This window comes from Pelophylax lessonae (assembly GCF_965119305.1).
Source record: "Pelophylax lessonae genome assembly, chromosome: 8".
Lineage (NCBI taxonomy): Eukaryota > Metazoa > Chordata > Amphibia > Anura > Ranidae > Pelophylax > Pelophylax lessonae.
In genome coordinates this window covers 35,236,367-35,260,143 of record NC_138775.1, presented here as the reverse complement: position 1 = coordinate 35,260,143, position 23,777 = coordinate 35,236,367, and the positions used below count along the sequence as shown (strand labels likewise).

At 44.7% G+C, this 23,777-nt stretch overlaps 1 protein-coding gene across 2 annotated transcripts in view; it reads right to left on the bottom strand.

The window, feature by feature from the left end:
- CAMK1 (calcium/calmodulin dependent protein kinase I) overlaps positions 1-23,777 on the bottom strand; it is a 234,217-nt gene that overhangs the window by 155,479 nt on the left and 54,961 nt on the right. The window contains exon 2 of one of the 2 annotated variants that reach the window (XM_082265775.1): positions 2,814-2,955. In XM_082265775.1, the coding sequence (XP_082121901.1) occupies positions 2,814-2,955 (142 nt within the window). The remainder of the gene's footprint in view (positions 1-2,813; positions 2,956-23,777) is intronic. The other variant, XM_082265774.1, reaches the window with a different exon arrangement.

Below are 23,777 nucleotides of genomic sequence, written 5' to 3'. Positions count from 1 at the left end.
CCACAGACCCTCACTACAAAGGTCTATGGAAGTGGTGTATTATACAATAGGCACAGGTGATAGTGGAATCCTTCAATGCTCCTCCTCAATGATCCTCTCGGCAATCGGAACATCTCAACAGGAAATAAATGAAACACTTAAATAAGATCTTCATTAAAACCTGCAACTTCTTTAAATTCATAACGTGTGAAGCACGGGGGAGGCAAGGCACTGTGAGCAGCGAGGTCCAAAAGGAGGAAGTTCCACATGCTGAGAGCAGAGTCAAGCAATGTGGTTGGTTGGTTGGTTGATAGTAACCAACTACTGTTAGCTGTAGGAGTAAACCAGGAGTTGTGGCAGCAGCCAGGGCTGGCTGCTGCCACTTCTCCCGGCTTACTCCAACAGCGGTTGGTTGCTATCAACCAACCACATTGTCTGACTCTGCTCCCAGCGTGTGGAACTTCCTCCTTTTGGACCTCGCTGCTGACAGTGCCTTGCCTCCCCCATGCTTCACACGTTATGAATTTAAAGAAGTTGCAGGTTTTAATGAAGATCTTCTTTAAGGGTTTAATTTATTTCCACATGAGATGTTATGATTGCGAAGAGGATCATTGAAGGATTCCACTATCACCAGTGCCTATTTTGTAATACACCACTTCCATAGACCTTTCTAGTGAGGGTCTGTGGCATATGAGGAGAGGCTGTGTGATTGGATTTCGGTGGTGGTCTTCACAATATGGATTGAAGATTTGCTTTATGCTCTTTGGATGTGTACTTTAAAATTTAAATAGTGCTGAACTTCCCTTTATCATTTATGCTAAATCAATTGTATAATTCACGATTTTGTGTCATCTGCTTTTTTATAATATCCTTATTTTTCACGTGATTACCAGGCGCAACATATTATATTTATATTTATATATATATATATATATATATATATATATATATATATATACATACATACACACACAGTAGGTACGGAAAGTATTCAGACCCCCTTAAATTTTTCACTCTTTGTTATATTGCAGCCATTTGCTAAAATCATTTAAGTTCATTCTTCTTCCTCATGAATGTACACATAGCACCCCATACTGACAGAAAAACACAGAATTGTTGACATTGTTGCAGATTTATTAAAAAAGAAAAACTGAAATATCACATGGTCCTAAGTATTCAAACCCTTTGCTCGGTATTTAGTAGAAGCCCCCTTTTGATCTAATACAGCCAGGAGTCTTTTTGGGAAAGATGCAACAAGTCTTTCACACCTGGATTTGAGGATCCTCTGCCATTCCTCCTTGCAGATCTTCTCCAGTTCTGTCAGGTTGGATGGTCAACGTTGGTGGACAGCCATTTTTAGGTCTCTCCAGAGATGCTCAATTGGGTTTAAGTCAGGGCTCTGGCTGGGCCATTCAAGAACAGTCACGGAGTTGTTGTGAAGCCACTCCTTCGTTATTTTAGCTTAGGGTCATTGTCTTGTTGGAAGGTAAACCTTCGGCCCAGTCTGAGGTCCAGAGCACTCTGGAGAAGGTTTTTGTCCAGGATATCCCTGTACTTGGCCGCATTCATCTTTCCCTCGATTGCAACCAGTCGTCCTGTCCCTGCAGCTGAAAAACACCCCGACAGCATGATGCTGCCACCACCATGCTTCACTGTTGGGACTGTATTGGACAGGTGATGAGCAGTGCCTGGTTTTCTCCACACATACCGCTTAGAATTAAGGCCAAAAAGTTCTATTTTGGTCTCATCCGACCAGAGAATCTTATTTCTCACCATCTTGGAGTCCTTCAGGTGTTTTTTAGCAAACTCCATGCGGGCTTTCATGTGTCTTACACTGAGGAGAGGCTTCCGTCGGGCCACTCTGCCATAAAGCCCCGACTGGTGGAGGGCTGCAGTGATGGTTGACTTTCTACAACTTTCTCCCATCTCCTGACTGCATCTCTGGAGCTCAGCCACAGTGATCTTTGGGTTCTTCTTTACCTCGCTCACCAAGACTCTTCTCCCCCGATAGCTCAGTTGGCCGGACGGCCAGCTCTAGGAAGGGTTCTGGTCGTCCCAAACGTCTTCCATTTGAGGATTATGGAGGCCACTGTGCTCTTAGGAACCTTAAGTGCAGCAGAAATCTTTTTGTAACCTTGGCCAGATCTGTGCCTTGCCACAATTCTGTCTCTGAGCTCTTCAGGCAGTTCCTTTGACCTCATGATTCTCATTTGCTCTGACATGCATTGTGATCTGGAAGGTCTTATATAGACAGGTGTGTGGCTTTCCTAATCAAGTCCAATCAGTATAATCAAACACAGCTGGACTCAAATGAAGGTGTAGAACCATCTCAAGGATGATCAGAAGAAATGGAAAGCACCCGAGTTAAATATATGAGTGTCACAGCAAAGGGTCTGAATACTTAGGACCATGTGATATTTCAGTTTTTCTTTTTTAATAAATCTGCAACAATGTCAACAATTCTGTGTTTTTCTGTCAGTATGGGGTGCTATGTGTACATTCATGAAGAAGAAGAATGAACTTAAATGATTTTAGCAAATGGCTGCAATATAACAAAGAGTGAAAAATTTAAGGGGGTCTGAATACTTTCCGTACCCACTGTATATATATAAAAAATCTACATTATGAATAACATTTCTAGTTTATGATTATGAGTTTTGGGAAGGATTATTTTACCTTGCCAATTATCAGCATTGAGACTGGAGAGAATTACTTATGTATTTTTGTCCAAAAACGTCTCCATCATCAATAATTCAGTGACCAGATTAGTGCACAAGAACATGGAAATTCCTGTTGCAGTAATTTGGTACCATATCAATAAACCCTAGAGACACTCACGTTCCCAGCACATCCCGGAATTCATAGATATCCCTAATGTCTTCAGTCCTTTTCTTCCAGCTCGGCCCATCCTCTTCCAGTGGCATCCTGAAATAGATTCCTTAACCCCTCGGTGGCGAACGCAAGTGCCTGCCAAGTCTGCAAGAGAAGAGAGGTTTTATCAGTCATCTACCAGAATAAAGAAGTTCACAAAACAGTTTCCAAAACTTCCTTATGGGTCTAAAATGGGCTGAGTGACCTATTTATATCATATTCTCAACTAGACAACCCTCCCGGATTATGCCGGGCTGTGAAAAATTTAAAAAAAGGAGTATTTCCCTGAATACCTTCTGTAGACAGTGGTTTCTAAATATACTGGATGCCAAAAAGTACACAGTAAATTAAATTTTATTACATTTAAAAAAATATTCTTGTCACACCTCTAACATCTCAAATGGGTGAAAATGGACAAAAAAAAAAAAAAAAAAAAAAGCATTATTTGCCTAAATTATAAATATATAAAAAACACACGCACGCAAACATATAACCATTTAAATGCACAGAACCCACGACAATATTCATTAGGTACGCTGGCTACCCACAGCACCGAATACCACCAGGTGTTAAAGGTTTGTCACATACAAATTAAATGATTTTGGCCTCCCAGAAGCTCCTGCCATAACATAGACTTCTAGATTGTAAGCTCTAACGAGCAGGGCCCTCCATTTCCTCCTGTTCTGAACTGTATTGTAACTGTACTGTCTTCCCTCAAATTGTAAAGCGCTGCGCAAACTGTTGGCGCTATATAAATCCTGTATAATAATAATAGAAGTATGCAAAGTATATTTGCACATTATGGCACACTTAGTTTGCAAAGTAAAAGATGCGATGTCGAAGCTACCCTTTATAGTCCCATCACCGGAGCTTCCATCTTCTCTCAGTTTTCTTTAAAGGATTAGTTGGACTTCACCAAAAACTGCCTATGCCTGTAGATGAAAACAAACTGTGCAGCTTTGACCAAAGTTGGATAAAACTCTCAGCACGGGTCATTTAGGTACCACCTCCTGAAGCCTGGCTATTAAACTCCCAGAGTTGGCATTATCCCATCCTGCCATGTTAAGACAATCCCAGCTGATTCAAACCCCCTCACATGTGCTCCCTCTCCCCTGCTGCTGTAGCGATGCTTCAACAGAGGTCCTATGGTGGTGGAGGGGCGTAGTACCAGCGGGGAGAGTCTTCGTAACAAGGCCAGGCAGGGAGAAATTCTAGGAGTTCGTCAGCCAGGCTTCAGGAGGTACAGTATGTAGAAGGCCTACATCTATAGCAAGAGCATTTTCTAACTTTAGTTGAACCGGCACAATTAGTTTTTATCCACAGTTGTCCCTTACTTGCATAGACCCATTTTATTTTTTTCAAATTCTTTATTGAACAATAGAAAAGGTTACAAAAGTGCTGATTTTGTTGATTGTATTTTGATGCAATCGGTATACACATAAAAGTGCAAGGTACAAAGTCTCAGTAAACAGACAAACTTGCAAAACCCGTATACGGACACAGGAAAATTACTGCATAGTCCACTGAAAATGGGGGTCAGAGAAACAGCGGTAGATTGAACAAACACCATCTACATCCTGAAGCGTGGGTATGGGCTGCATGAGAGAGAATGCACATGGTATTACCAACAACTATATTTTTTACCCACAGTAGGGTGATAGGGAAGATAGGGGAACAGCTAGACAGCCTTGGGGAAAAAAAGGAGGTAGTAGAGAGGCGGGAGAGAAGGAGATTCAGGTATGAGGTAGGCTCCCGGCGAAGCGCCGGAAGGAGGAGGCCAAGGCAGGATGGGGGTGGGAGGGAAGGGCAAGGACGACGAAGGAGTGACCGTAAATTCCTCCCCGTGCGGGTGACCCACCACCAATCAGGTCCCCGGCCCACATAGATCATTTTATGTTAAAGTGGAGTTCCACCCATTTTTGGAACTTTAGATCTATGTAATCCCCTTTAAAACGGCATTTACCAATGGAAACTTTTTTTTTTGCTAGTAAATACCTTAATTTCGGCTTTATTCCTCCTCTCCTCACTTCCGGGTCCGATCGGCGATGACGTCATTCGGCGATTCGCAGTGTCTGCTGGGATGTATTCTATTCCAGAAATCTCGCAGTAGCTGTATCTGTACTGAGCCGTGCCTGCCCCGCCTCCTCTCATTGAGTTGTATTGTATGCAATACAATTCATTGGTAAAAGCAGTTTTAAAGGGGATTACATAGATCTATGTATTCCAACCTATTAAAAATGGGTGGAACTCCGCTCAGCCCGCGATCCTGAATCCTTGCAAATCGTGGGACGTCCATGCGATTCCCGTGACTTGCAATGGCACCCCAAATGTGGCGCGATTTTGCCACGATTTTCGCCCAACGAATCGTGGTAAAGTCTGGTTAAAAAGTTCTTGTACTTTTTTTGGGGCGACAGGCGTCCCACGGTTCTGTTTGCGCGATTTTAACGTGATTCGTTGGGCGACCATCGCACCACATTTGGGGTGCCAGTGGAGGTCACAAATCGCATAGGCATCCCGCGATCTGCAATGATTCAGGATCGCAGGCAGAATCATGGCGATTCTGCCCACGATTGGAGACACCCATTTGTGAATGGGGCCTTACAGGTCCTTTTTTACCTACCCATTTGCAGTTTTATACATTAGATAATTAGTTCAGCTTTAAAGGGTACATTTAGGCCCCTTTCACACTTATGCAATGCGATTTTATGGCGCGATTTTGACGCGACTTTGCCACGATTTTGAAAGCAATGGCTATGGCTCAAAACGCAATCAAATCGTGGTAAAGTAGTGCAGGAACTACTTTGAAGTCGGTGCTATTTCAAAACGCACTGATATGAATGGGGCTCATTGAAAATAATGGAAAACGACTTGTCATGCGATTTTGCGGTCCAAAATCGCGGGACAAGTCGCACTTGTGTGAAAGGGGTCTAAAGCCCTACTCCAGCCAAAACATATTTTTCAATTTTTTTTAAATAGATATTTATGATCATTGTTCCCTTAGAGCCAAGGCATTTGAGCATCAACGGTGCATTTCTGATGCATTTGCTTTGTGTTAAAAAAAAAAAAAAAACTTGCTAGATTTTTGTATTATCTCAGCTAGTAACACTTTCTAAATCTCAAATGCAATGGAAACGGCATAGGTGTGTGTTTGACGTGTTTGCAGTGCGTTTACAATGACATCCATGTAAGCATTTGGGGCGCAGCAAAGCCTTCCAAATGACACGAGTAAGGTCAATTTTGACATGACCATGTGCAGAAACACTGGATTTTAAAAGGAACAAAGAGTAATTCTTCAGATAGAACTTCACCTTTATTTAGTACTGTGTGCTAAAAATCTGACAATTTTCACATCGTGGTACAATAGTCTTCGAAGATTGAACCAGTTAGGTTGATGTATGTAAAGTGTATACAAACTGCTGCATCAGGACATCTGCAAACACCACTGAATGCAGCTCAGAACATAGGCATTAACAGCCCCATCAAATTTCAGTGGGAGTGCATTTGCGCCTTCATGAGCAGTAAAACGCGTAGACACAGTCAAGTCCCTGCTCAAGTCTATATACAGAATAAAAACATGTTTTCTCTCTTTTTCCATTTTCCCCACAGAACACAATGGAGGTGACAGAACGATACAACAGGATTAATTACCCAGATCAGCTGTAAGCACACAAATCCGGATGTCACACATTCCAGAACGGCGCGGTACTTTAGATTTCAGACACCTTGCACACCTCTATGACAGACGCGGGTTATTTTTAGAATATCCGATGCCTCAAAATAAAACAGACTTTAAATAGAGGTTTGTGTCCTATGACCTACGAGCAAATGAGTAATGTCACAATATCAGTGCATTTGTCACCCAAAACTGCTAGCCATTGTGGGCCTTATTTACTAAGGCATTTAAAGGGTAGAGTCATTCTTTTAGCCCACGGCTGCTAGCAGGGGCAGACTGGCAACTTTCAGCCCAGGGGGCAAGTACAAACCAGAGGCCCATGGTGCAGCGACTCGGCCCCCCTCCCACTCTCCCTCTTCCCGACCCCCATTCAAAGTTGAAGCCCTGCTCCAGATACTCTCCACTTACCGGCTGAACCAACCTGGCCAGCAGGGGGCAGTTGGGGGAGGGGGGGGAGGTGGGACAGCTCAGAGTCTCCAGTGGGTATTGGAACCAGCTTCTGCTCAGACACAGTTTACACCTTCCATGCTGGGTGGGCGGGGGGAGGCCTGCCCTCTGTCCTTCAACCTGCACTCAGTAGGTCATTGGCAGGGACTTTTTTCTTCTCTTCATCAGGAATCCTTTAGACATGTCTGTGGCAGAAGCAGTGCAGCCTTTTTTCTGTTAAAAGCAAAACTAAATTCACCCCCCTCCCCCCTCACTTCCTTGCAAGTGTGTTCATGTGGCCTTCTTCTGGGTTCAGGACCTTTGTTTAAAAAGTAATGGGAAATGTTTGTTTCACCAGAACAGGAGGTAGAGGGAAATGTTTCAATGGGGATTTTTCCTGACTTGAGAAATTTACATTCACTTCCTGTTGAGTCTCTGATACAGGAACAACAAATACCAGAGGGCTCTAACCACTCCCACCTGTAGTCACTAAACTAAAAAAATTTTTTTTAAACTTTTACCTACAGGTAAGCCTATAATAAGGCCTATAATAAGGCTTACCTGTAGGTACAATTAATATCTCCTAAACCTGCACGGTTTAGGAGATATTTGCCCTGCATGCAGCCGCTGACGCTAGCGGCACATGCACTATGAAGGTCCGGCGGAGTTCCTTGCCAGGCACTTGCCGAAGAGTGACTCCCGTGTGCATGCGCGGGACTGACATCATCGCGGCTCTGGCCACTCACAGCGTCGGACGCCGAACCCGGAAGAGACGCCGAGGGAGCATGTCAGCGGTGTCCGGGGGTCCGTGTCGGGGCTTCGTTTTAACCACTTGCCGACCAGTCACGTTGACCGTACTGCGGCAAAGTGGCTCGATTCCGTCCAGTGATGTAGACCTACGCTGGACTCCTCCCCTTCTGGGCGGTGCACGCGCGCCGCCGGAGGCTCGTTACCACTGTTTTCAGTCACAGCGGGAGTCGGGCCAGGGGAGGAGCGGCGGTGATTACCGCCGCTCTTCCCCGATCGTCGGGGAATCGAGTCTGGAGATCCGCCCGCTTGTGTAAACACAAGCGGGCAGATCTCCTCAGTGACAAACAGTGACAGATTGCAGGGTTCAGCATAGCTGAACATGCGATCTGTCCCTGTGTCACTCAGTCACCTCCCCCCCCACACGTCAGTAAGCACCAGGCATACATTAACCCCTCCCTCTCCAATAAAATTAACCCCTTCCCTGCCAGTGTCATTTTTTACAGTAACCGTGCATATTTATAGCACTGATTACTGCAGTAATGTCACTGGTACCCCCCCCGCCGCAATGTCGCAGTCCCGCAAAAAAAATAAAAAAAAAAAAAAAAAAAAAATCGCAGATCGCCGCCATTACTTAGAAATCAGAAATCTTTCCCTTAGGTTAGTAAATGCAATAACTTTTGCGCAAACCAATCAACCATTTTGATTTTTACATTTTTTTGGGGGGGAATTTCATATAAAAAAAAAAAAAAAAAAGTGAAAAATAGTTATTTTTTCTAAATTTACGCTCTTTTTTGTTTATAGCACATGGGAAAAAAAAAAAACGCACAGGTGATCAAATACTACCAAAAGAAAGCTCTGTTTGTGGGGAAAAAAAAAAAAAAGGACGTAAATTTCGTTTGGGTACGGCGTCGCACGACCGCGCAATTGTCAGTTAAAGTTGCACAGTGCCGAATCGCAAAAAGTGGCCGGGACGTAAGACAGCAAAATCCTCCGGTGGTAAAGTGGTTAAGGTAAGTATTTCTTAATGAGCTAGTATGCGATGCATACTGGCTCATTATGACTGTCTTGCAGGGTTTTTTTTTTTTTTTTAAGGCAGTATACAACCGCTTTAAGTGCCGGTTCCCACATATGCAATGCGGGAACCCTGCGAATCCACTGTGGGTTCCCCCATCGCACTCGACTCGCAGGCAGTTCACACGGCCATAAGCAAATCGCTGAAGGTGTCATTAACCTTGTATTGATACCCCCAGCGATTCGCATATGGAAGTTTGCATATCGCAGTGCGAATTGTCAGTTCGGACATAAATCAGATCACATAGTTGTGAACACCCATGTGATCCAATTCTGGTGCGGACCAAAAAAAGTGTCCTGTGCGACTTTGGTCCGAATGCGATCCGAATACAGCCTGCAATCTGTATGACTAAATTCGAAAAGCACAGACATCGCATGCGATTTACAGAGCAGTGCGCTGCAAATCACATGCGATGTTGGACATTGTTTTAGTGCCGGATCACACTTCAGCAAAGACTATCTGGGACAGGATTTTACATGTTTCAAAGCCCCCGAAAATGTATTTACAACCCTCGCTTTTCGCTTTACTTATCAGAAAGCAGTTCAGACAAGAATTTTGCTATTTACATGAATCATGACTTGACAAAAAAGTCACACAGAAGGTAAACTTCTTTATTACACTACTCAACCTACAAAACAAGCTGAACAAGTTCCTAGGAATCCAAACTAATCCTCGAAAAACAAAGTTCTTAACAGATTATTGACACACTAAACTCAAGTAGGAACCTCAAATGTACAATGCAGGACATAATCAGCATGAAGTGCCAGAAACGTACATATGTTTCAGTTTACGGCTTCTGCTAATACAGAAGTCTAACATCTTTGTGGCCAATAATCCACTTAAAAAACAAAAAAGCATTTATAATCACAGCAATGTCATAAAAAGCCCATTGATCATGCAAGTCTCTAACAGAGCAGACAGTCAAAAAAGAAACAATTATTGGCACACCCACATTAAAGTGGTAGTATACCGATTTTTGTGACTTTTACCGATAGGTAAGCCTATAATAAGGCTTACCTGTAGGTACAATTAACCACTTTACCACCGGAGGATTTTGCTGTCTTCCGTCCAGGCCACTTTTTGCGATTCGGCGCTGTGCGACTTTAACTGACAATTGCGCGGTCGTGCGACGCTGTACCCAAACGAAATTTACGTCCTTTTTTCCCCACAAACAGAGCTTTCTTTTGGTGGTATTTGATCACCTGTGCGATTTTTACTTTTTGCGCTATAAACAAAAAAAAAAGAGCGTTTATTTTGAAAAAATAACAATATTTTTCAAATTTTTTTATATGAAATTCCCCCCCCAAAAAAATGTAAAAATCAAATTTTTTTAAAATTTTTGGCCAATTTGTTTTCTGCTACCTATGTTTAGTAAAAAAAAAAAAAATCGCAATAAGCGTATTTTGATTGGTTTGCGCAAAAGTTATTGCGTTTACTAAGGGAAAGATTTCTGTCATTTTTGGTGTTTTTTTTTTTAACGCGTAATGGCGGTGATCTGCGATTTTTTTTGCGGGACTGCGACATTGCGGCGGACAGATCGGACCCTTGACTGACATTTTTGACACTTTTGGGGGTACCAGTGACATTTCTACAGTAATCAGTGCTATATATATGCACTGTTACTGTAAAAATGACACTGGCAGGGAAGGGGTTAATTTTATTGGAGAGGGAGGGGTTAATGTATGCCTGGTGCTTACTGACGTGTGGGGGGGGAGGTGACTGTGTGACAGAAGGACAGATCGGATGTCCAGCTATGCTGAACACTCCGATCTGTCAGTCCCTGTCACTATGGAGATCCGCCCGCTGTGTTTACACATAGCGGGCGAATCTCCAGACTCGATCCCCGACTCCCGCTGTGAATGAACACAGTGGGAGCGAGCCTCCGGCGGCGCGCGAGCGCCGCCCACAAGGGGCGGAGTCCAGCGACGTAGGTCTACGTCGCTGGACGGGATCGCGGCACTTTGCCGCAGTAGCCTCCATGTGAGCGGAGGTAAAGTGGTTAATATCTCCTAAACCTACACAGTTTAGAAGATATTTGCACTGCATGCAGCCGCTGATTCGAGCGGAGCATGCGCTCTGAAGGTCCGGTGGACCTTCAGAGTTCCTTGCCGGGAAGTTGCCAGAAAGTTAATCCCCCCCGCACGCATGCGCGGGACGTCATCGCGGCTCCGGCCACTCATAGCGCCAGAGACGCCGAGGGATCATGTCCGCTCCCACAGCGGTGTCTGGAGGTCCATGTCGGGGCTTCGTTCTAAGGTGAATTTTTCATAATGAGCTAGTATGCGATACATACTAGCTCATTATGCCTTTGTCTTGCAGGGTTTTTTTTTTTTTGGAGTATACTACCGCTTTAAGACCTCATGCACCGGGACGTAAAAAAAAAAAAAAAAAAAAAAAAAGGTAATGAGCTGTAAAGCCAGTACCCACACCAGGAAAAAGCACCCGCAAAAAACACACTTTTAAAAGAGTTTTGCATTGGCAAAAATGCGCGTTTAGCCACGTTAGTGGTTAGCAGCGTTTCTCTGCCATCTTCTATTTTTCACTCAAATCCAGTTACTACAGCTTAAAACGCTTGACGCAGCTTAACGCTGTATACAACGGTAATGCGCGTTTAGCAGCGTCAGCCGTTTTTAGAGCAGTAACACTGCTGCTCCAGAACGCACTGGCCCTGAGGGGTTTTTTTTTTTGCAGGTTAAAAAAAAAAAAAAAAAAACACCTATGCCACTTACAGCTCTTAAAATCCTATGTTGCATGGACACAAAGGGGTTTATTTACTAAAGGCACATCCACTGTGCACTTGGAAGTGCAGTCGCTGTAGATCTGAGGGGGACATGCAAGGAAAATAAAAAAAAAGACAGCATTTTTGCTTGAACATGATTGGATGATGGAAATCAGCAGAGCTTCCCTTCAATTCAGATCTTCCCCTTAGATCAGGCGTCTTCAAACTATGGCCCTCCAGTTGTTCAGGAACTACAATTCCCATCATGCCTAGTCATGTCTGTAAATGTCAGAGTTTTACAATGCCTCATGGGATGTGTAGTTCCACAACATCTGGAGGGTCGTAGTTTGAGGATCCCTGCCTTAGATCTACAGCAACTGCACTTCCAAGTGCACTTGCAGAGCACTTCCATGTGCACTTGCAGGTCATTTGTAGTGCACAGTGGGTTGGTTTTTGGTAATCAACCCCAGAGAATAACTTTTTTCCAGCGGCTTAAAAACACACCTGATACTCCAAAAAGCAGCAGGAAAAAAACCCTGTATGCATGGGGCCCTAATTTGCACCTAAAGCCTGCCCATGGCTGGATCAAATCTCAGAGAGTTCAGCAGAGACGGGCCAAGATTCGATCCATTTATGGGCGGGCTGGCTGTACCAAAGTCGATCCATCTTGGGTACAACCAGGTTGTCTGAATTTTTAACATGTGATTACTGCTGGCAGCGTTTTCCAACAGCAAATGAAAGAAAATCTCCCCAAAAGGAACAAAGATGGCAAAATAAAAAAATCCTAACGGGATATATTACTCACTATCAAAACACAAAATGTTTTGCCATTTGTTCTATTTATTTCCTCCTTTTTCTTTTGCCTTTTCTTGTACAACCTTTTTTATTGTAGAAAGCTCAATACCAAAAACAGTCAATCATTCACGCATGGGTCCAGCACATCAAACATATAATGACAAGGGCAATAATGCGATCAACTAGATATTTTAGAAATACAAGACATCCCCTGAGGGCCCTAGGGGTACAAGCCACAGGTCCATACATGTTGCCTAGGGCTCGAGGGCCTACTATGGGAGCCCATGGTTCAGGTGCATTAGTTGTATTTTAATGAAGTTGGCTACCTACATTCAGAAATAGCTCTTGAATCCCATAGTACTTTGCCCACCCCTTGTTATTTTTATTACAGGTACCTTTATAGCGCCATCAATTTACACACACACATTATATATATATATATATATATATATATATATATATATATATATATATATATATATATATATATATATATATATATATATATATATATATATATATATATATTACATTCACATCAGTCCCTGCCCTCAAGGAGCTTACAATCTAAGGTCCTGAACTCACATTTATACATACTAGGGCAAAATTAGACAGGAGCCATTTAACCTACCAGCATGTCCTTGGAGTGAGGGAGGAAACCGGAGTACCTGGACGAAACCCAGGCACAGGGAGAAAATGCAAACTGCAGACAAGAAGTGCCATGGTTGGGATTTGAACCAGGGCCCTAGTGCTGCTAGCAGAAAGTGCTAACCACTTATGGCAGGCAGGGGCTGATTGGCATCTTTTGGCCCAGGGGGCAAGTACAAACCAGAGGCCCATGGTGCAGCAACTTGGCCTCCTTCCCACTCTCCCTCTTCTCCTCCTGACCCCCATTCCAGGCTGAAGCTTGGCTCCAGATACTCTCTACTCACCGGCGGAATCTGGGTTCCCAACCTAGCCAGCAGGAAGTCATTGGGGGGAGCTGGGGCAGCTCGATCGGGGCTGCCTGGGAGAAGAGAGTCTCCAGTGGGGCATGGGAACGGCCTCTGCTCAGACACAGTTTACACCATCCATGCTGGGGGGAGAGCCTTGCGATCGGTCTTCATCCCACACTCAGTAGGTCAGTGGCAGGGACTTTTTACTTCTCTTCACCAGGAATCCTTTAGGCATGTCTGTGGCAGAAACAGTGCAGCCTTTTTACAGGGCATCAGAGTGGCCCAGGGGGCAATTTCTCCCCCTGCCCCCTGGCCCAGTCCTCCCCTGATGGCAGGGGTGTCAAACTCAAATTTCATTCAGGGCCAGAGGCAGAGCTGGGAAGCAGCAACTGTAGGGTCTGGAGGTGGACCAGAGGAGGGCTGGAGTCTGCTGAATGTTGAGACCAGTGGAGTTGGAGATGAGGGGGTGCTGCGGCTGCACAGAGAGGTGCAGGATCTGGAGCAGGAGTTGTGTTCTCCTCTCTGCTGCCAACTGCTGAGATGAGGGGTTGGTCCTCTCTGCAACTGCATGGTAAAGTACAGGATCTGGCAGTGGAGTTCTGTCCTCTCTGCTGACGTCTGCTGAGACAAGGTGGGGCAGAGATGAGGGAGGTGCAGCAGCTGCAGGAGATGAAATGGCCTGGAGGGCAAGATTTGGCCCGCAGGCCTTGTGTTTGACACATGTGACTTAGGGGAAGAGTTAGAACTGTAATGTTCTAACCCTTCCCCACACTGATAGAAATGTGTTTGGTTTGCGTCCTCCATCGGAAAAATTTCTCAACACTTTCTGTCCTGCAGAATAAACCTCCCCAATGAAACAAAGATAGCAAATTAAAAACATAACCGGGGTTATAACCGTCCCTCACTATCAAAAATAAATTTTCTTATTTGTACTATTTTAATGAAGCTGGTTACCCAAATAAAAACTCCTGCTCTTGAATTCCATATTACTTTTCCCTTCCCCACACTGATAGATTGGTTTGCGTCCCCATCAGATTTCTCATCGCTTCCTGTCCTGCAGGATAAATTTCCCCAGCAGGGAGAAAGGCAGCAATATAGACCCAACAGAGGGTCTAACCCCTCCCTGCTCTATCAAAAAAAAAAAACAAAAAAAAAAAAAACAGTAAAACATTTTGGCTGCAGCTTTATTAAAACACACATTTTAGGGCATTGTTCAGTGCAAACTGGAACATTAACCAGTGATTATTGAAACACAAAATATTCAATAGGGTCAGGTATGGGGCTGCACAATGAATCACTCATCCCATTGAAAAAGGAAGGAAATAAAAGGGTCATCGGAGTGTAGTTCTCAGCATGTAAGACGTGCAATATGGTTTAATGGTTAGTGGATATAACCCTTCCAAAAAAAAAAAAAAAAAAAAAAAAATGATGTGACTTTAGATATACTTTGTGCAGTAACCATAACAACCATTTAACATCCTTCTTATACCAATCTGACTTCAGTAGAGTGAATTCTGGTTGGTTACTATGGCTACTGCACGTAAATCACTTAAATGATAGCTCTCATTATTTTCTTTAAAAAATAAAAAAAAACACCAACACATGCATCAAAATGCATTTTGCCATTTTCTATGTGTTTTCAGTTTCTTTGCCGCAGTGCGTTTTAAGTCACTTCCTGCACAGTTACTTGAGTTTTGAAAAACTGCACACAAAAGGGTACTTGCACACATAATTGATGTATGAAAACCAGATTCCTGGCAGAAAATTCCTGCGTAAGGGCTGGTTCACGCCACAATTTCTGCACTCCGGGTGCATTTCGGCATGCGCATTTCTGATGCATTCCTGTGCATTTTTTCCCCCATCTCAATTGAGGACATGTGCGTTCTTGATGCATTTTGTCATGTTCCAGATGTGTTCCGTACCTAAAAAATGCAACATGTTCTACTTTTGTTGCCTGCACCAGTGTGAACCAAGGCCATTGGAATTCATGTTAAACCCTGTCCATGCATTTTTTTTTTTTTTTATTAAAGATTATGTAAACCTAACATTTTCTATTTCTGATTTGTGCCTGCTCTACCATGTACTTGTATGACAGAGTCTCCTGTTCTCTTTGTATTTCTTCCTTTAAGTGAAATCCCTGGTGTTCCTGTCAGTCTCTCTGCTTTCCTATTAAAGAGGTTGTAAACCCTCTCTTGGAAGTTGTACCTATACTATAGGTAAGCCTTTAATAAGGCTTCCCTATAAGTACTGTAAATATCTCCTAAACTTGCACCATTTAGGAAATATTTACTTTTAATGCAGCGGATTACATCATCGGCGCATGCGCTCTGAAGGAACGGCCACCCGTGCCGTTCCTTCAGAGCCCTGTGCCGTGAACAGCAGCTCCCGCAGGCTTGCGCGGGACTGATGTATTCCGCACCTCCGGCCAATCAGATGGCCGGAGGACGCGAACCAGAATGGCTGAACATGTCCGCTGTCCTGTTGCTGTGCTCGAAACTGCGGCCTACAGACCAGATACAGCCCTTTGTTCGGCTTTTAACCGGCCCTTGGGTCACCACTCCGTCCACTGACACCAATGATGGGGCACTACTCCTCCCGCTGACACCAATGATGGGGCACTACTCCACCCGCTGACACCAATGATGGGGCACTACTCCTCCCGCTGACACCAATGATGGGGCACTACTCCTCCCGCTGACACCAATGATGGGGCACTACTCCTCCCGCTGACACCAATGATGGGGCACTACTCCTCCCGCTGACACCAATGATGGGGCACTACTCCACCCGCTGACACCAATGATGGGGCACTACTCCACCCGCTGACACCAATGATGGGGCACTACTCCACCCGCTAACACCAATGATGGGGCACTACTCCACCCGCTGACACCAATGATGGGGCACTACTCCTCCCGCTGACACCAATGATGGGGCACTACTCCTCCCGCTGACACCAATGATGGGGCACTACTCCTCCCGCTGACACCAATGATGGGGCACTACTCCTCCCGCTGACACCAACAGACGTGCACTATTCCTCCCGCTGACACAAACAGTCTGGCACTATTCAATTGGTTACTTCCTCGGACACCAGTTTTCTACTCTTAATGGCCACAATCCAGCCCCCTAAAATTGGCGCTTTGTTTGGAGATCCCAGCTTTAGACCATTGTGGACTGAAGGTAATAGGGCCTTATATTTTTCAGACAGTAGTTTAGCTAGGGAATTATCCCTCAGGTCATCTAGAAGTAGGTGTATTGTGGAAGTACAGAATCGGGAGTAGTAGGCATGGCGGAGTTGCAGATATCTGAAGAGGGAGTTGGGGAGACAAAATTGTTGTTTGTTTGAGTCCTTGCAATCACTGTCCATGCATTTTTGATGCAGAATAAAAATGCACTGCACCTGGTGTGAACCAGCCCTTAAAACGTAGCAGTGGGCTGTATAATAAATGCACGTATTGGTGTATACATGTACATGCAGATAAAAACTTTTAGCTTTTCGTGGGTTGTTGTATGCAGCTTTTTTTTTTTTTAACCGATCTATATGCAGCACAGGTTTATGCACCTTTGTGTACAGGCCCACTAAAAACAATGGGCTGCCCAAATGCCTAAAAGCATGGTGTTTTTAGGAGTCTGTATGCAAGGGGCCAAAAGGTGTGTGTATGTTTCCAGACATTACAAAGGCAGTCTTCTGCCATATTAGCGAGAACAGGGATCAGTAGGATATTCCCTGTTTCTGACTGTCCCTGCGTTTTGCCTGCACTGTGAAACCCAACAATGCAAAAGAAACGAAAATGAGCCTTGAACTAGGCCAATATTTGTCACGAGTTCCTCAATCTCCTCACCGGACTCGGAATGACACCATTACGGCCAGCGTGAGCCGAAGGATCCCTGCAATCCGCCAAATTATTCACATCATGAACGCTCGCCTGGGCCGCTTCTCCTATTCATTATGATAATACATTTAGGCAGACAACAGAACAGTAATTAAAAAGGAAGTACATTATTAATTAAAAACCCAACCGCAGGCCGCAGAGCTGACTCACAGCCTGGGCCCCATCCAAAAAATAAGGTCAAGGCCCGCTGATGCTGGCAGACATCTTGAAGGCAACTAAGAATAGCCTGAGGGGAGACATTTGCATTGTGCCTGCCTCAGGAAGACAGGGGTCAGAGGGGTGTCACAGAAATGAGTAATAAGCTTAATAGACAAGGCTATCAATCTCCTTCCTGAGGAGAAGAGGGTGACGAGGGGTGCAGTGGGCTTGCAGGGCAAGCTTCATTATAGACTAGGCCGCCACTCACCTTCCTGAAAAGAGGGCAATGAGAGTGCAGTGGGCTCGCAGGGCAAGCTTCATTATAGACTAGGGCTAGGCCGTCACTCACCTTCCTGAGGAAAGGGCGTCGAGGGGTGCAGTGGGCTCGCAGGGCTAGCTTTATTATAGACTAGGCCGCCACTCACCTTCCTGAGGAGAAGAGGGCGACGAGAGGGGTGCAGCGGGCTTGCAGGGTACACTTTAGTATAGACAAGACTGTCGTCACTCACCTTCCTGAGGAGAAGAGGGTGATGAGGGGTGCAGTGGGCTTGCAGGGCAAGCTTTATAATAGAGTAGGCCGCCACTCACCTTCCTGAGGAAAAGGTGTCGAGGGGTGCAGTAGGCTCAAAGGGCAAGCTTCATTATAGACTCACCTTCCTGAGGAAAAGAGTGACGAGGGGTGCAGTGAGCTTGCAGAGCAAGCTTTGATATAGACAAGGCCGTCACTCACCTTCCTGAGGAGAAGAGAGCAATCAGGGGTGCAGTGGGCTACCAGGGCAAGCTTTGATATACTGTAGACAAGGCCATCACTCACCTTCCTGAGGAGAAGAGGGTGACCAGGGGTGCAGTAGGGTCACAGAACTAAATGTGAAGTGCAGTAACCATAGCAACCGCATAGAAATCTATCTGGTATTGGTTTTATTTCAGCAGATTGAAGTAAGTTGTGTTACCCATAGCAACCAGAATCCTGTTGTGCCTTTCCCAATGTAACCTTAATCTGTAAAGAGAATAATAACCCAATAGTAACCAATCAGAACTCATTCTGCTAATGGACCAGGACAAGACAGATTCTGACTAGTTGCTACGGGTTACCAATCTTAGCCCCCCTTTACTCTGGTCAGAGTCAGCACTTTAAAGCAAATAGATTAGGAATGAGCTGAAGCCCCCCGTCAATTTTTATTTTGCCATCGAAGGCGATTTCCCTTTACTTCCTGTCCCATAGCCACAACAGAAAATGGGAGGAAATCTCTCCAATGTTATGGTATTCCTGGTTGTCACTAGAACTAGTGCCCCCCTTGGAAGATTTCCTCACCATTTCGGTTTTCATAAGAACCCAAAATTTGGGATTTTCTCTCACTTTCACTTCTGGTGATAAAGGTAAATGTGACAAATAAGAGAGGGTGAACCTCCCTAGCAGGGATGCAGACATCAGTAAAAACCTGACAGGGGTTCTAATCCCTCATTCTATCAAACCAGGGGAAAAAAAAAAAAAGTTTCTAGCTATGGGCCAAACTGGTAGGCAGGACGCCTGATCTTATTTCACTGTGATTGGCTGCACAGTGCTGATGCCGTTGGGAGCTCCGTCTTAACGGTTCCGGATCTTCGGTAGCTGACTAAGGACCCATTCACAATTCGTGTAGCGAGAATTCACGTTGCCACTCGCAATTTGGTGCAGGCAAGGTTCACGTGATTCTGCGTGCCGCACATAAGGAAGCCCATTGCCCATTTGTCGCCCAAAAGAAGCTTCTACGTTTTTGGGCAATAAGCTTTACGCGATTTTTACAGGCGTGTTTTGCAGCAATTGACACTCAGTTTGGGGTGCCATTTTGCTGTGATTGCCACAAGATTTGGAATTGCGGGCAGAATCACTCCAATTCCATTATCACCAATGGGGGACAGGGCTTAAGCTGTTAGCACTGGAGCGGGTTTCTGTTACAAGACTGGGATGCATGTATGTGATTGCTGGGCGTTAAGGCCTGCCCTGCCCTGCTACCGCATACATGTGCAACATTGTCATAAAGGGGTAAATAACAGCGTTTTGGTCATGCTGACCTACTGATTCAGGTGAAACATTTTTGGGATTGACCCAAAGTCTAGGAATAGGACGTGCAAGGTCTCTACCCCCTTGCTTGCAGTCTTTAACCACTTCAGCTCCAGAAGGTTTTAACCCCCCAATGACCAGGCCATTTTTTTGCAATTCGGTACTTTAACCACTTAAGCCCCGGAAGATTTTACCCTCTTCCTGACCAGGGGGTTTTTTGCGATTTTTTTACTGCGTGACTTTAACGGACAATTGCGCGGTCGTGCGAATTTGACGTCCTTTTTTTCCCCACAAACAGAGCTTTCTTTTGGTGCTATTTGATTACTTGTGCGATTTTTACTTTTTGCGCTATAAACAAAGAAAAAGCGTAAATTTTGCAAAAACAATATTTTTCACATTTTTTTTTATATGAAATTCCCCCCCCCCCCAAAAAAAAAAAAAAAAAAAAAAAAAAAAACGTAAAAATCAAAATTTAACATTTTTGGCCAATTTTTTTCTGCTACATACGTTTGGTAAAAAAAATTGCAAAAAGCATATTTTGATTGGTTTGCGCAAAAGTTATTGCGTTTACTAAGGGAAAGGTTTCTGTCATTTTTGGTTTTTTTTTTTTTAACGCGTAATGGCGGCGATCTGCGATTTTTTTTGCGGTACTGCGACATTGCGGCGGACAGATCGGACCCTTGACTGACATTTTTGACACTTTTGGAGTTACCAGTCACATTACTACAGTAATCAGTGCTATACATATGCACTGTTACTGCAAAATGACACTGGCAGGGAAGGGGTTAACTTTATTGGGGAGGGAGGGGTTAAGTGTGTCCCTAGGGGCGTGCTTTTTACTGTGATTGGCTGTGGCTACTAGTGTAGGAACAATGATCAACGGTCCTACATAGTTTTTTCCGCTATAAAAACATTCCCAATTAAAAAAAAAAAAAAATATCACTATCAGTTTAGGCCAATTTGTATTCTGCTACATATTTTTGGTAAAAAAAAAAATCCCAAAAAGCGTATTTTAATTGGTATGCGCAAAAGTTATAGCGTTTACAAACTACGGGTTGGATTTTTGGACTAATTTATTTTTTAGTAATGGCGACGATCAGCGATTTTTAGGGGGACTGCGACATTGCAGCAGACAGATCGGACCCATAATTTACATTTTTGACACTTTTTGGGGGACCAGTGACATTAATACAGTTATCAGTGCTAAATAATATGCACTGTTACTGTATAAATGACACTGGGCAGGAAAGGAGTTAACAATGGGGGTGATCAAAGGGGTTAATGTATGCCTAACTGTGCTTCCTGACTGTGGGGGGGGGGGTTCTATGACAGGCACAGAGAGATCGGTTTTTCAGCTTCGCTGAAACTCATGATCTCTCCATGCCTGTGTGACAGAAGACTCACCTGCTTTGTTTACATAAGCAGGCGGGTCTTCTATCAGTTACTCTGACGATCGCAAGACGCCGGCGGCAGTTGCCGCCGCTCCTCCCGTGAGCTGCGCCGAGACCGCGTGCACAAATCTTGTAGATCTATGTGATTTTGCGCAGCCTAGCCGCCCTGCCGCAGTAAATATGCGTGGGGCGGTCGGCAAGTGGTTAAAACGCACAATAATGCCTCGTACAAATGATCAGATAAATCGGTAGACTTATCGTTCACGCTTTGTTGCATGATACTAGTATCAAATTCAACAATGCGTACTAAAAAAAAAACGTATGATTTTTTTCGGACGATTCTGGAAAAGCTTCCTGGTTGCGTAGCTACGTAACTTATATTGCAAAACAAAAACAATGGCAGCCAGGCTTTTTACGGGTTATTTACGTGTTTCTGATCATGCGTGGTCTTGGTCTATCAATTTTTAGCGAACGTATACTGTGCTGATTAAACGATTGTCGTTCGCTTGGCTATCGTACGACAAAAGTTTTCGTGCTTGTCCTTTCGGATTTTGTTGGATGAAATATCGTGATTGGCTGTTGAAAGCTGTGTACTAGAGCTGCATGATATTGGGGAAAAAAGTACATTGCGATATTTCGTTTTTAACTATATATATCGCGATATTTCTCCCGGACAGTCTCTGGAGGAGGGATCAGTGAGCAGAGCTCAGCTCTCCATCAGGGGATCCACCACACTTGTAGAACTTCTCCCGCCCGGACAGCCCGAGCCTTGTGTCGGAGCCGGAGTATAGAGGAAGCGGGCTGAGTGAAGTGTCCCAGCAGTAGTACGGTAGCAGCCTTTGTCCCCCGGTGCTCCTCCGCCATGCTCCGGAACGTCTCTCCCCCCTCTCCTGCTGCTTTGCACTGTAACGCTCTGCAGCCTCTCCGCCGCCATGCAATCCGCCATGCAATCCAGCTCTGCCTCTTAGTCTCCAGCCCATCATTGCTCCGCCCATTGTCTCTCCATTGAATCTATTTACAAAATATTACAGCCTGATCCCGCCCCCGATGCAGCCAGGAGAGGCAATGGGCGGAGCAATGGTCGGCTGGATACTAGGAGGCAGAGCTGGGAGGGCTGGATTGCATCGGGCTGGAGGGGCAGAGTTCCGATCACAGCCGAAAGCAAAACGGATGTGTTGGCTGCCAGCACTGCGAGTCCTCCCCCCCCCCCCCCCCCCCCAGTATCGCCCACGCCCGCAGAACGATAATCGATATCACATTGACTATCGTTCAGCCCTACTGTGTACGAATTAGAAGATTATCATGCGATCAATTCGAAAGCATTTTTTTTTGTAAGATTATCTGATCAGGTGTACGAGGCATTAGCTTTGCATGCCCTGTGGACCAGAATGTCCGTGCATACACAGGAATGGTGTCATCCTGTACCAGCCAATCGAGATTGCTGAAGATTAGTGCCCAGGAGAAGAAGCCGGAGAAAAGATGCCAAGCGCCAGTGAGAGACCTCATGGGCATCAGACTGTTAAAGTGGAACTAATGTCTGTAATATTTACCTCTGCTTTAATAGGGAATATCCAGCAATTACAACCTCTGCAGCTATAAGTCCCTCCAAGTTTTCCCAAACTATTACAGGGATTCCACATAAGCCCAAAGTCAACACTGTGCAAGATCCCGTTCATTTATTCTTCACAATCTTCATAGTCAATCGGCAGCTTCTACGAATGCAGTAAAGGGCCGGTTCACACCTAACTGCATAGGAACGCGGTCTGTACAAGCGCTACTTTTATTAACACACTGCAACTGAATTGTAGGATACTGCGGTAAAATGCCATCCAGTGCAGACAAAACACACTGCGTTTGTGATCTGCATTTGGGCTGCTAGTAATACGTTGACACCCGCCGCAGAACGCACACCCAGTGCAATATGAATGCGGTGCATGAAACACGCACAGAACGCAGGTTTCCCATACTGCACTCTGGTCTAAAACAGCTTTCTAATTTAAAACTGCTGGCTATGAAATACAAGGAACAGCTAGGACACAATGTGTAAAAAAACGCTTTTGCGTGCTTTTCTGCTATTTTAATGCGATTCCATACTGCTAAGTGTGAACAGTGCCTAAACGGATGGCAGGGGTGGGGGGGAACCTAGCAGAGCAGAAATGGGGGGTCTCCGAAAAAGGAACAATAGAGGTAGTTTCAGGTATTGTGTTGCTGTAAAGTTCCAAATTAGTTGATGAAAAGATTGCTTTATGAAAACCACTTACACACAAAAGGTGAAGTATAAGTCACATGCAGGGCTGTCTTTAAGGCAGGGCAAAAGGGGAAGCTGCCCTGGGCCCAGTCATTGTTGTGGGGCCCAAAGTTAGCTGCCCCTTGAGCCCACACTGCCTGCAAATAGTTGATAAGTGGATTTGGGAGGGCTCAAGAACATGTTTGCCCAGGGTCAACTCGATATTAAAGATGGCCCTGGTCACATGCTGCAACTCCAAAGTTCCATCATGTGACATAATGCCCAAGCAGCTTAGATTACATACGTCCGACATTCAAGGGCCTTGTGGAGGTTCGATTTGATCAATAGAAAAAAGAGAAAGGAGGAGACCTTAACCTGTGCCACATCCTGGTATACTATAGAAAAGGAAAATAGCAGAACACAGTCCTGCTTGTGGTGAACTTTAAGGCACTCACATAGATACATTTGGCTAACAATATTATTTATTAAACATAAAATTATAGTAAACCACATACAGAGCTGATTCAAAAGTTTTCACATAAGTACATCTACACATTGGGAAAATGAATGGAATTATGGCATAGTATTACACCTCTATACAAATCTTCACACAAGAGTAGGGATAGAACGATCTGGTTTTCTCAGGCCGATACCGATACGTTGTGACCAAAATATCGGTATCGGCCGATATGGGCTGATATTTTGTACATTTAAAGTTTTGAAAAATAAAGAATTTTTGACACACATATGGTACTGAACATGTTAATTTTGGTTTAATGCTTAATGGCTGGCTGGCACCCTGTGGTAGGTGGCTGGCTGGTACAGGGGCTGTGGGCGGCTGGCTGGTACAGGGCCTGTGGGCGG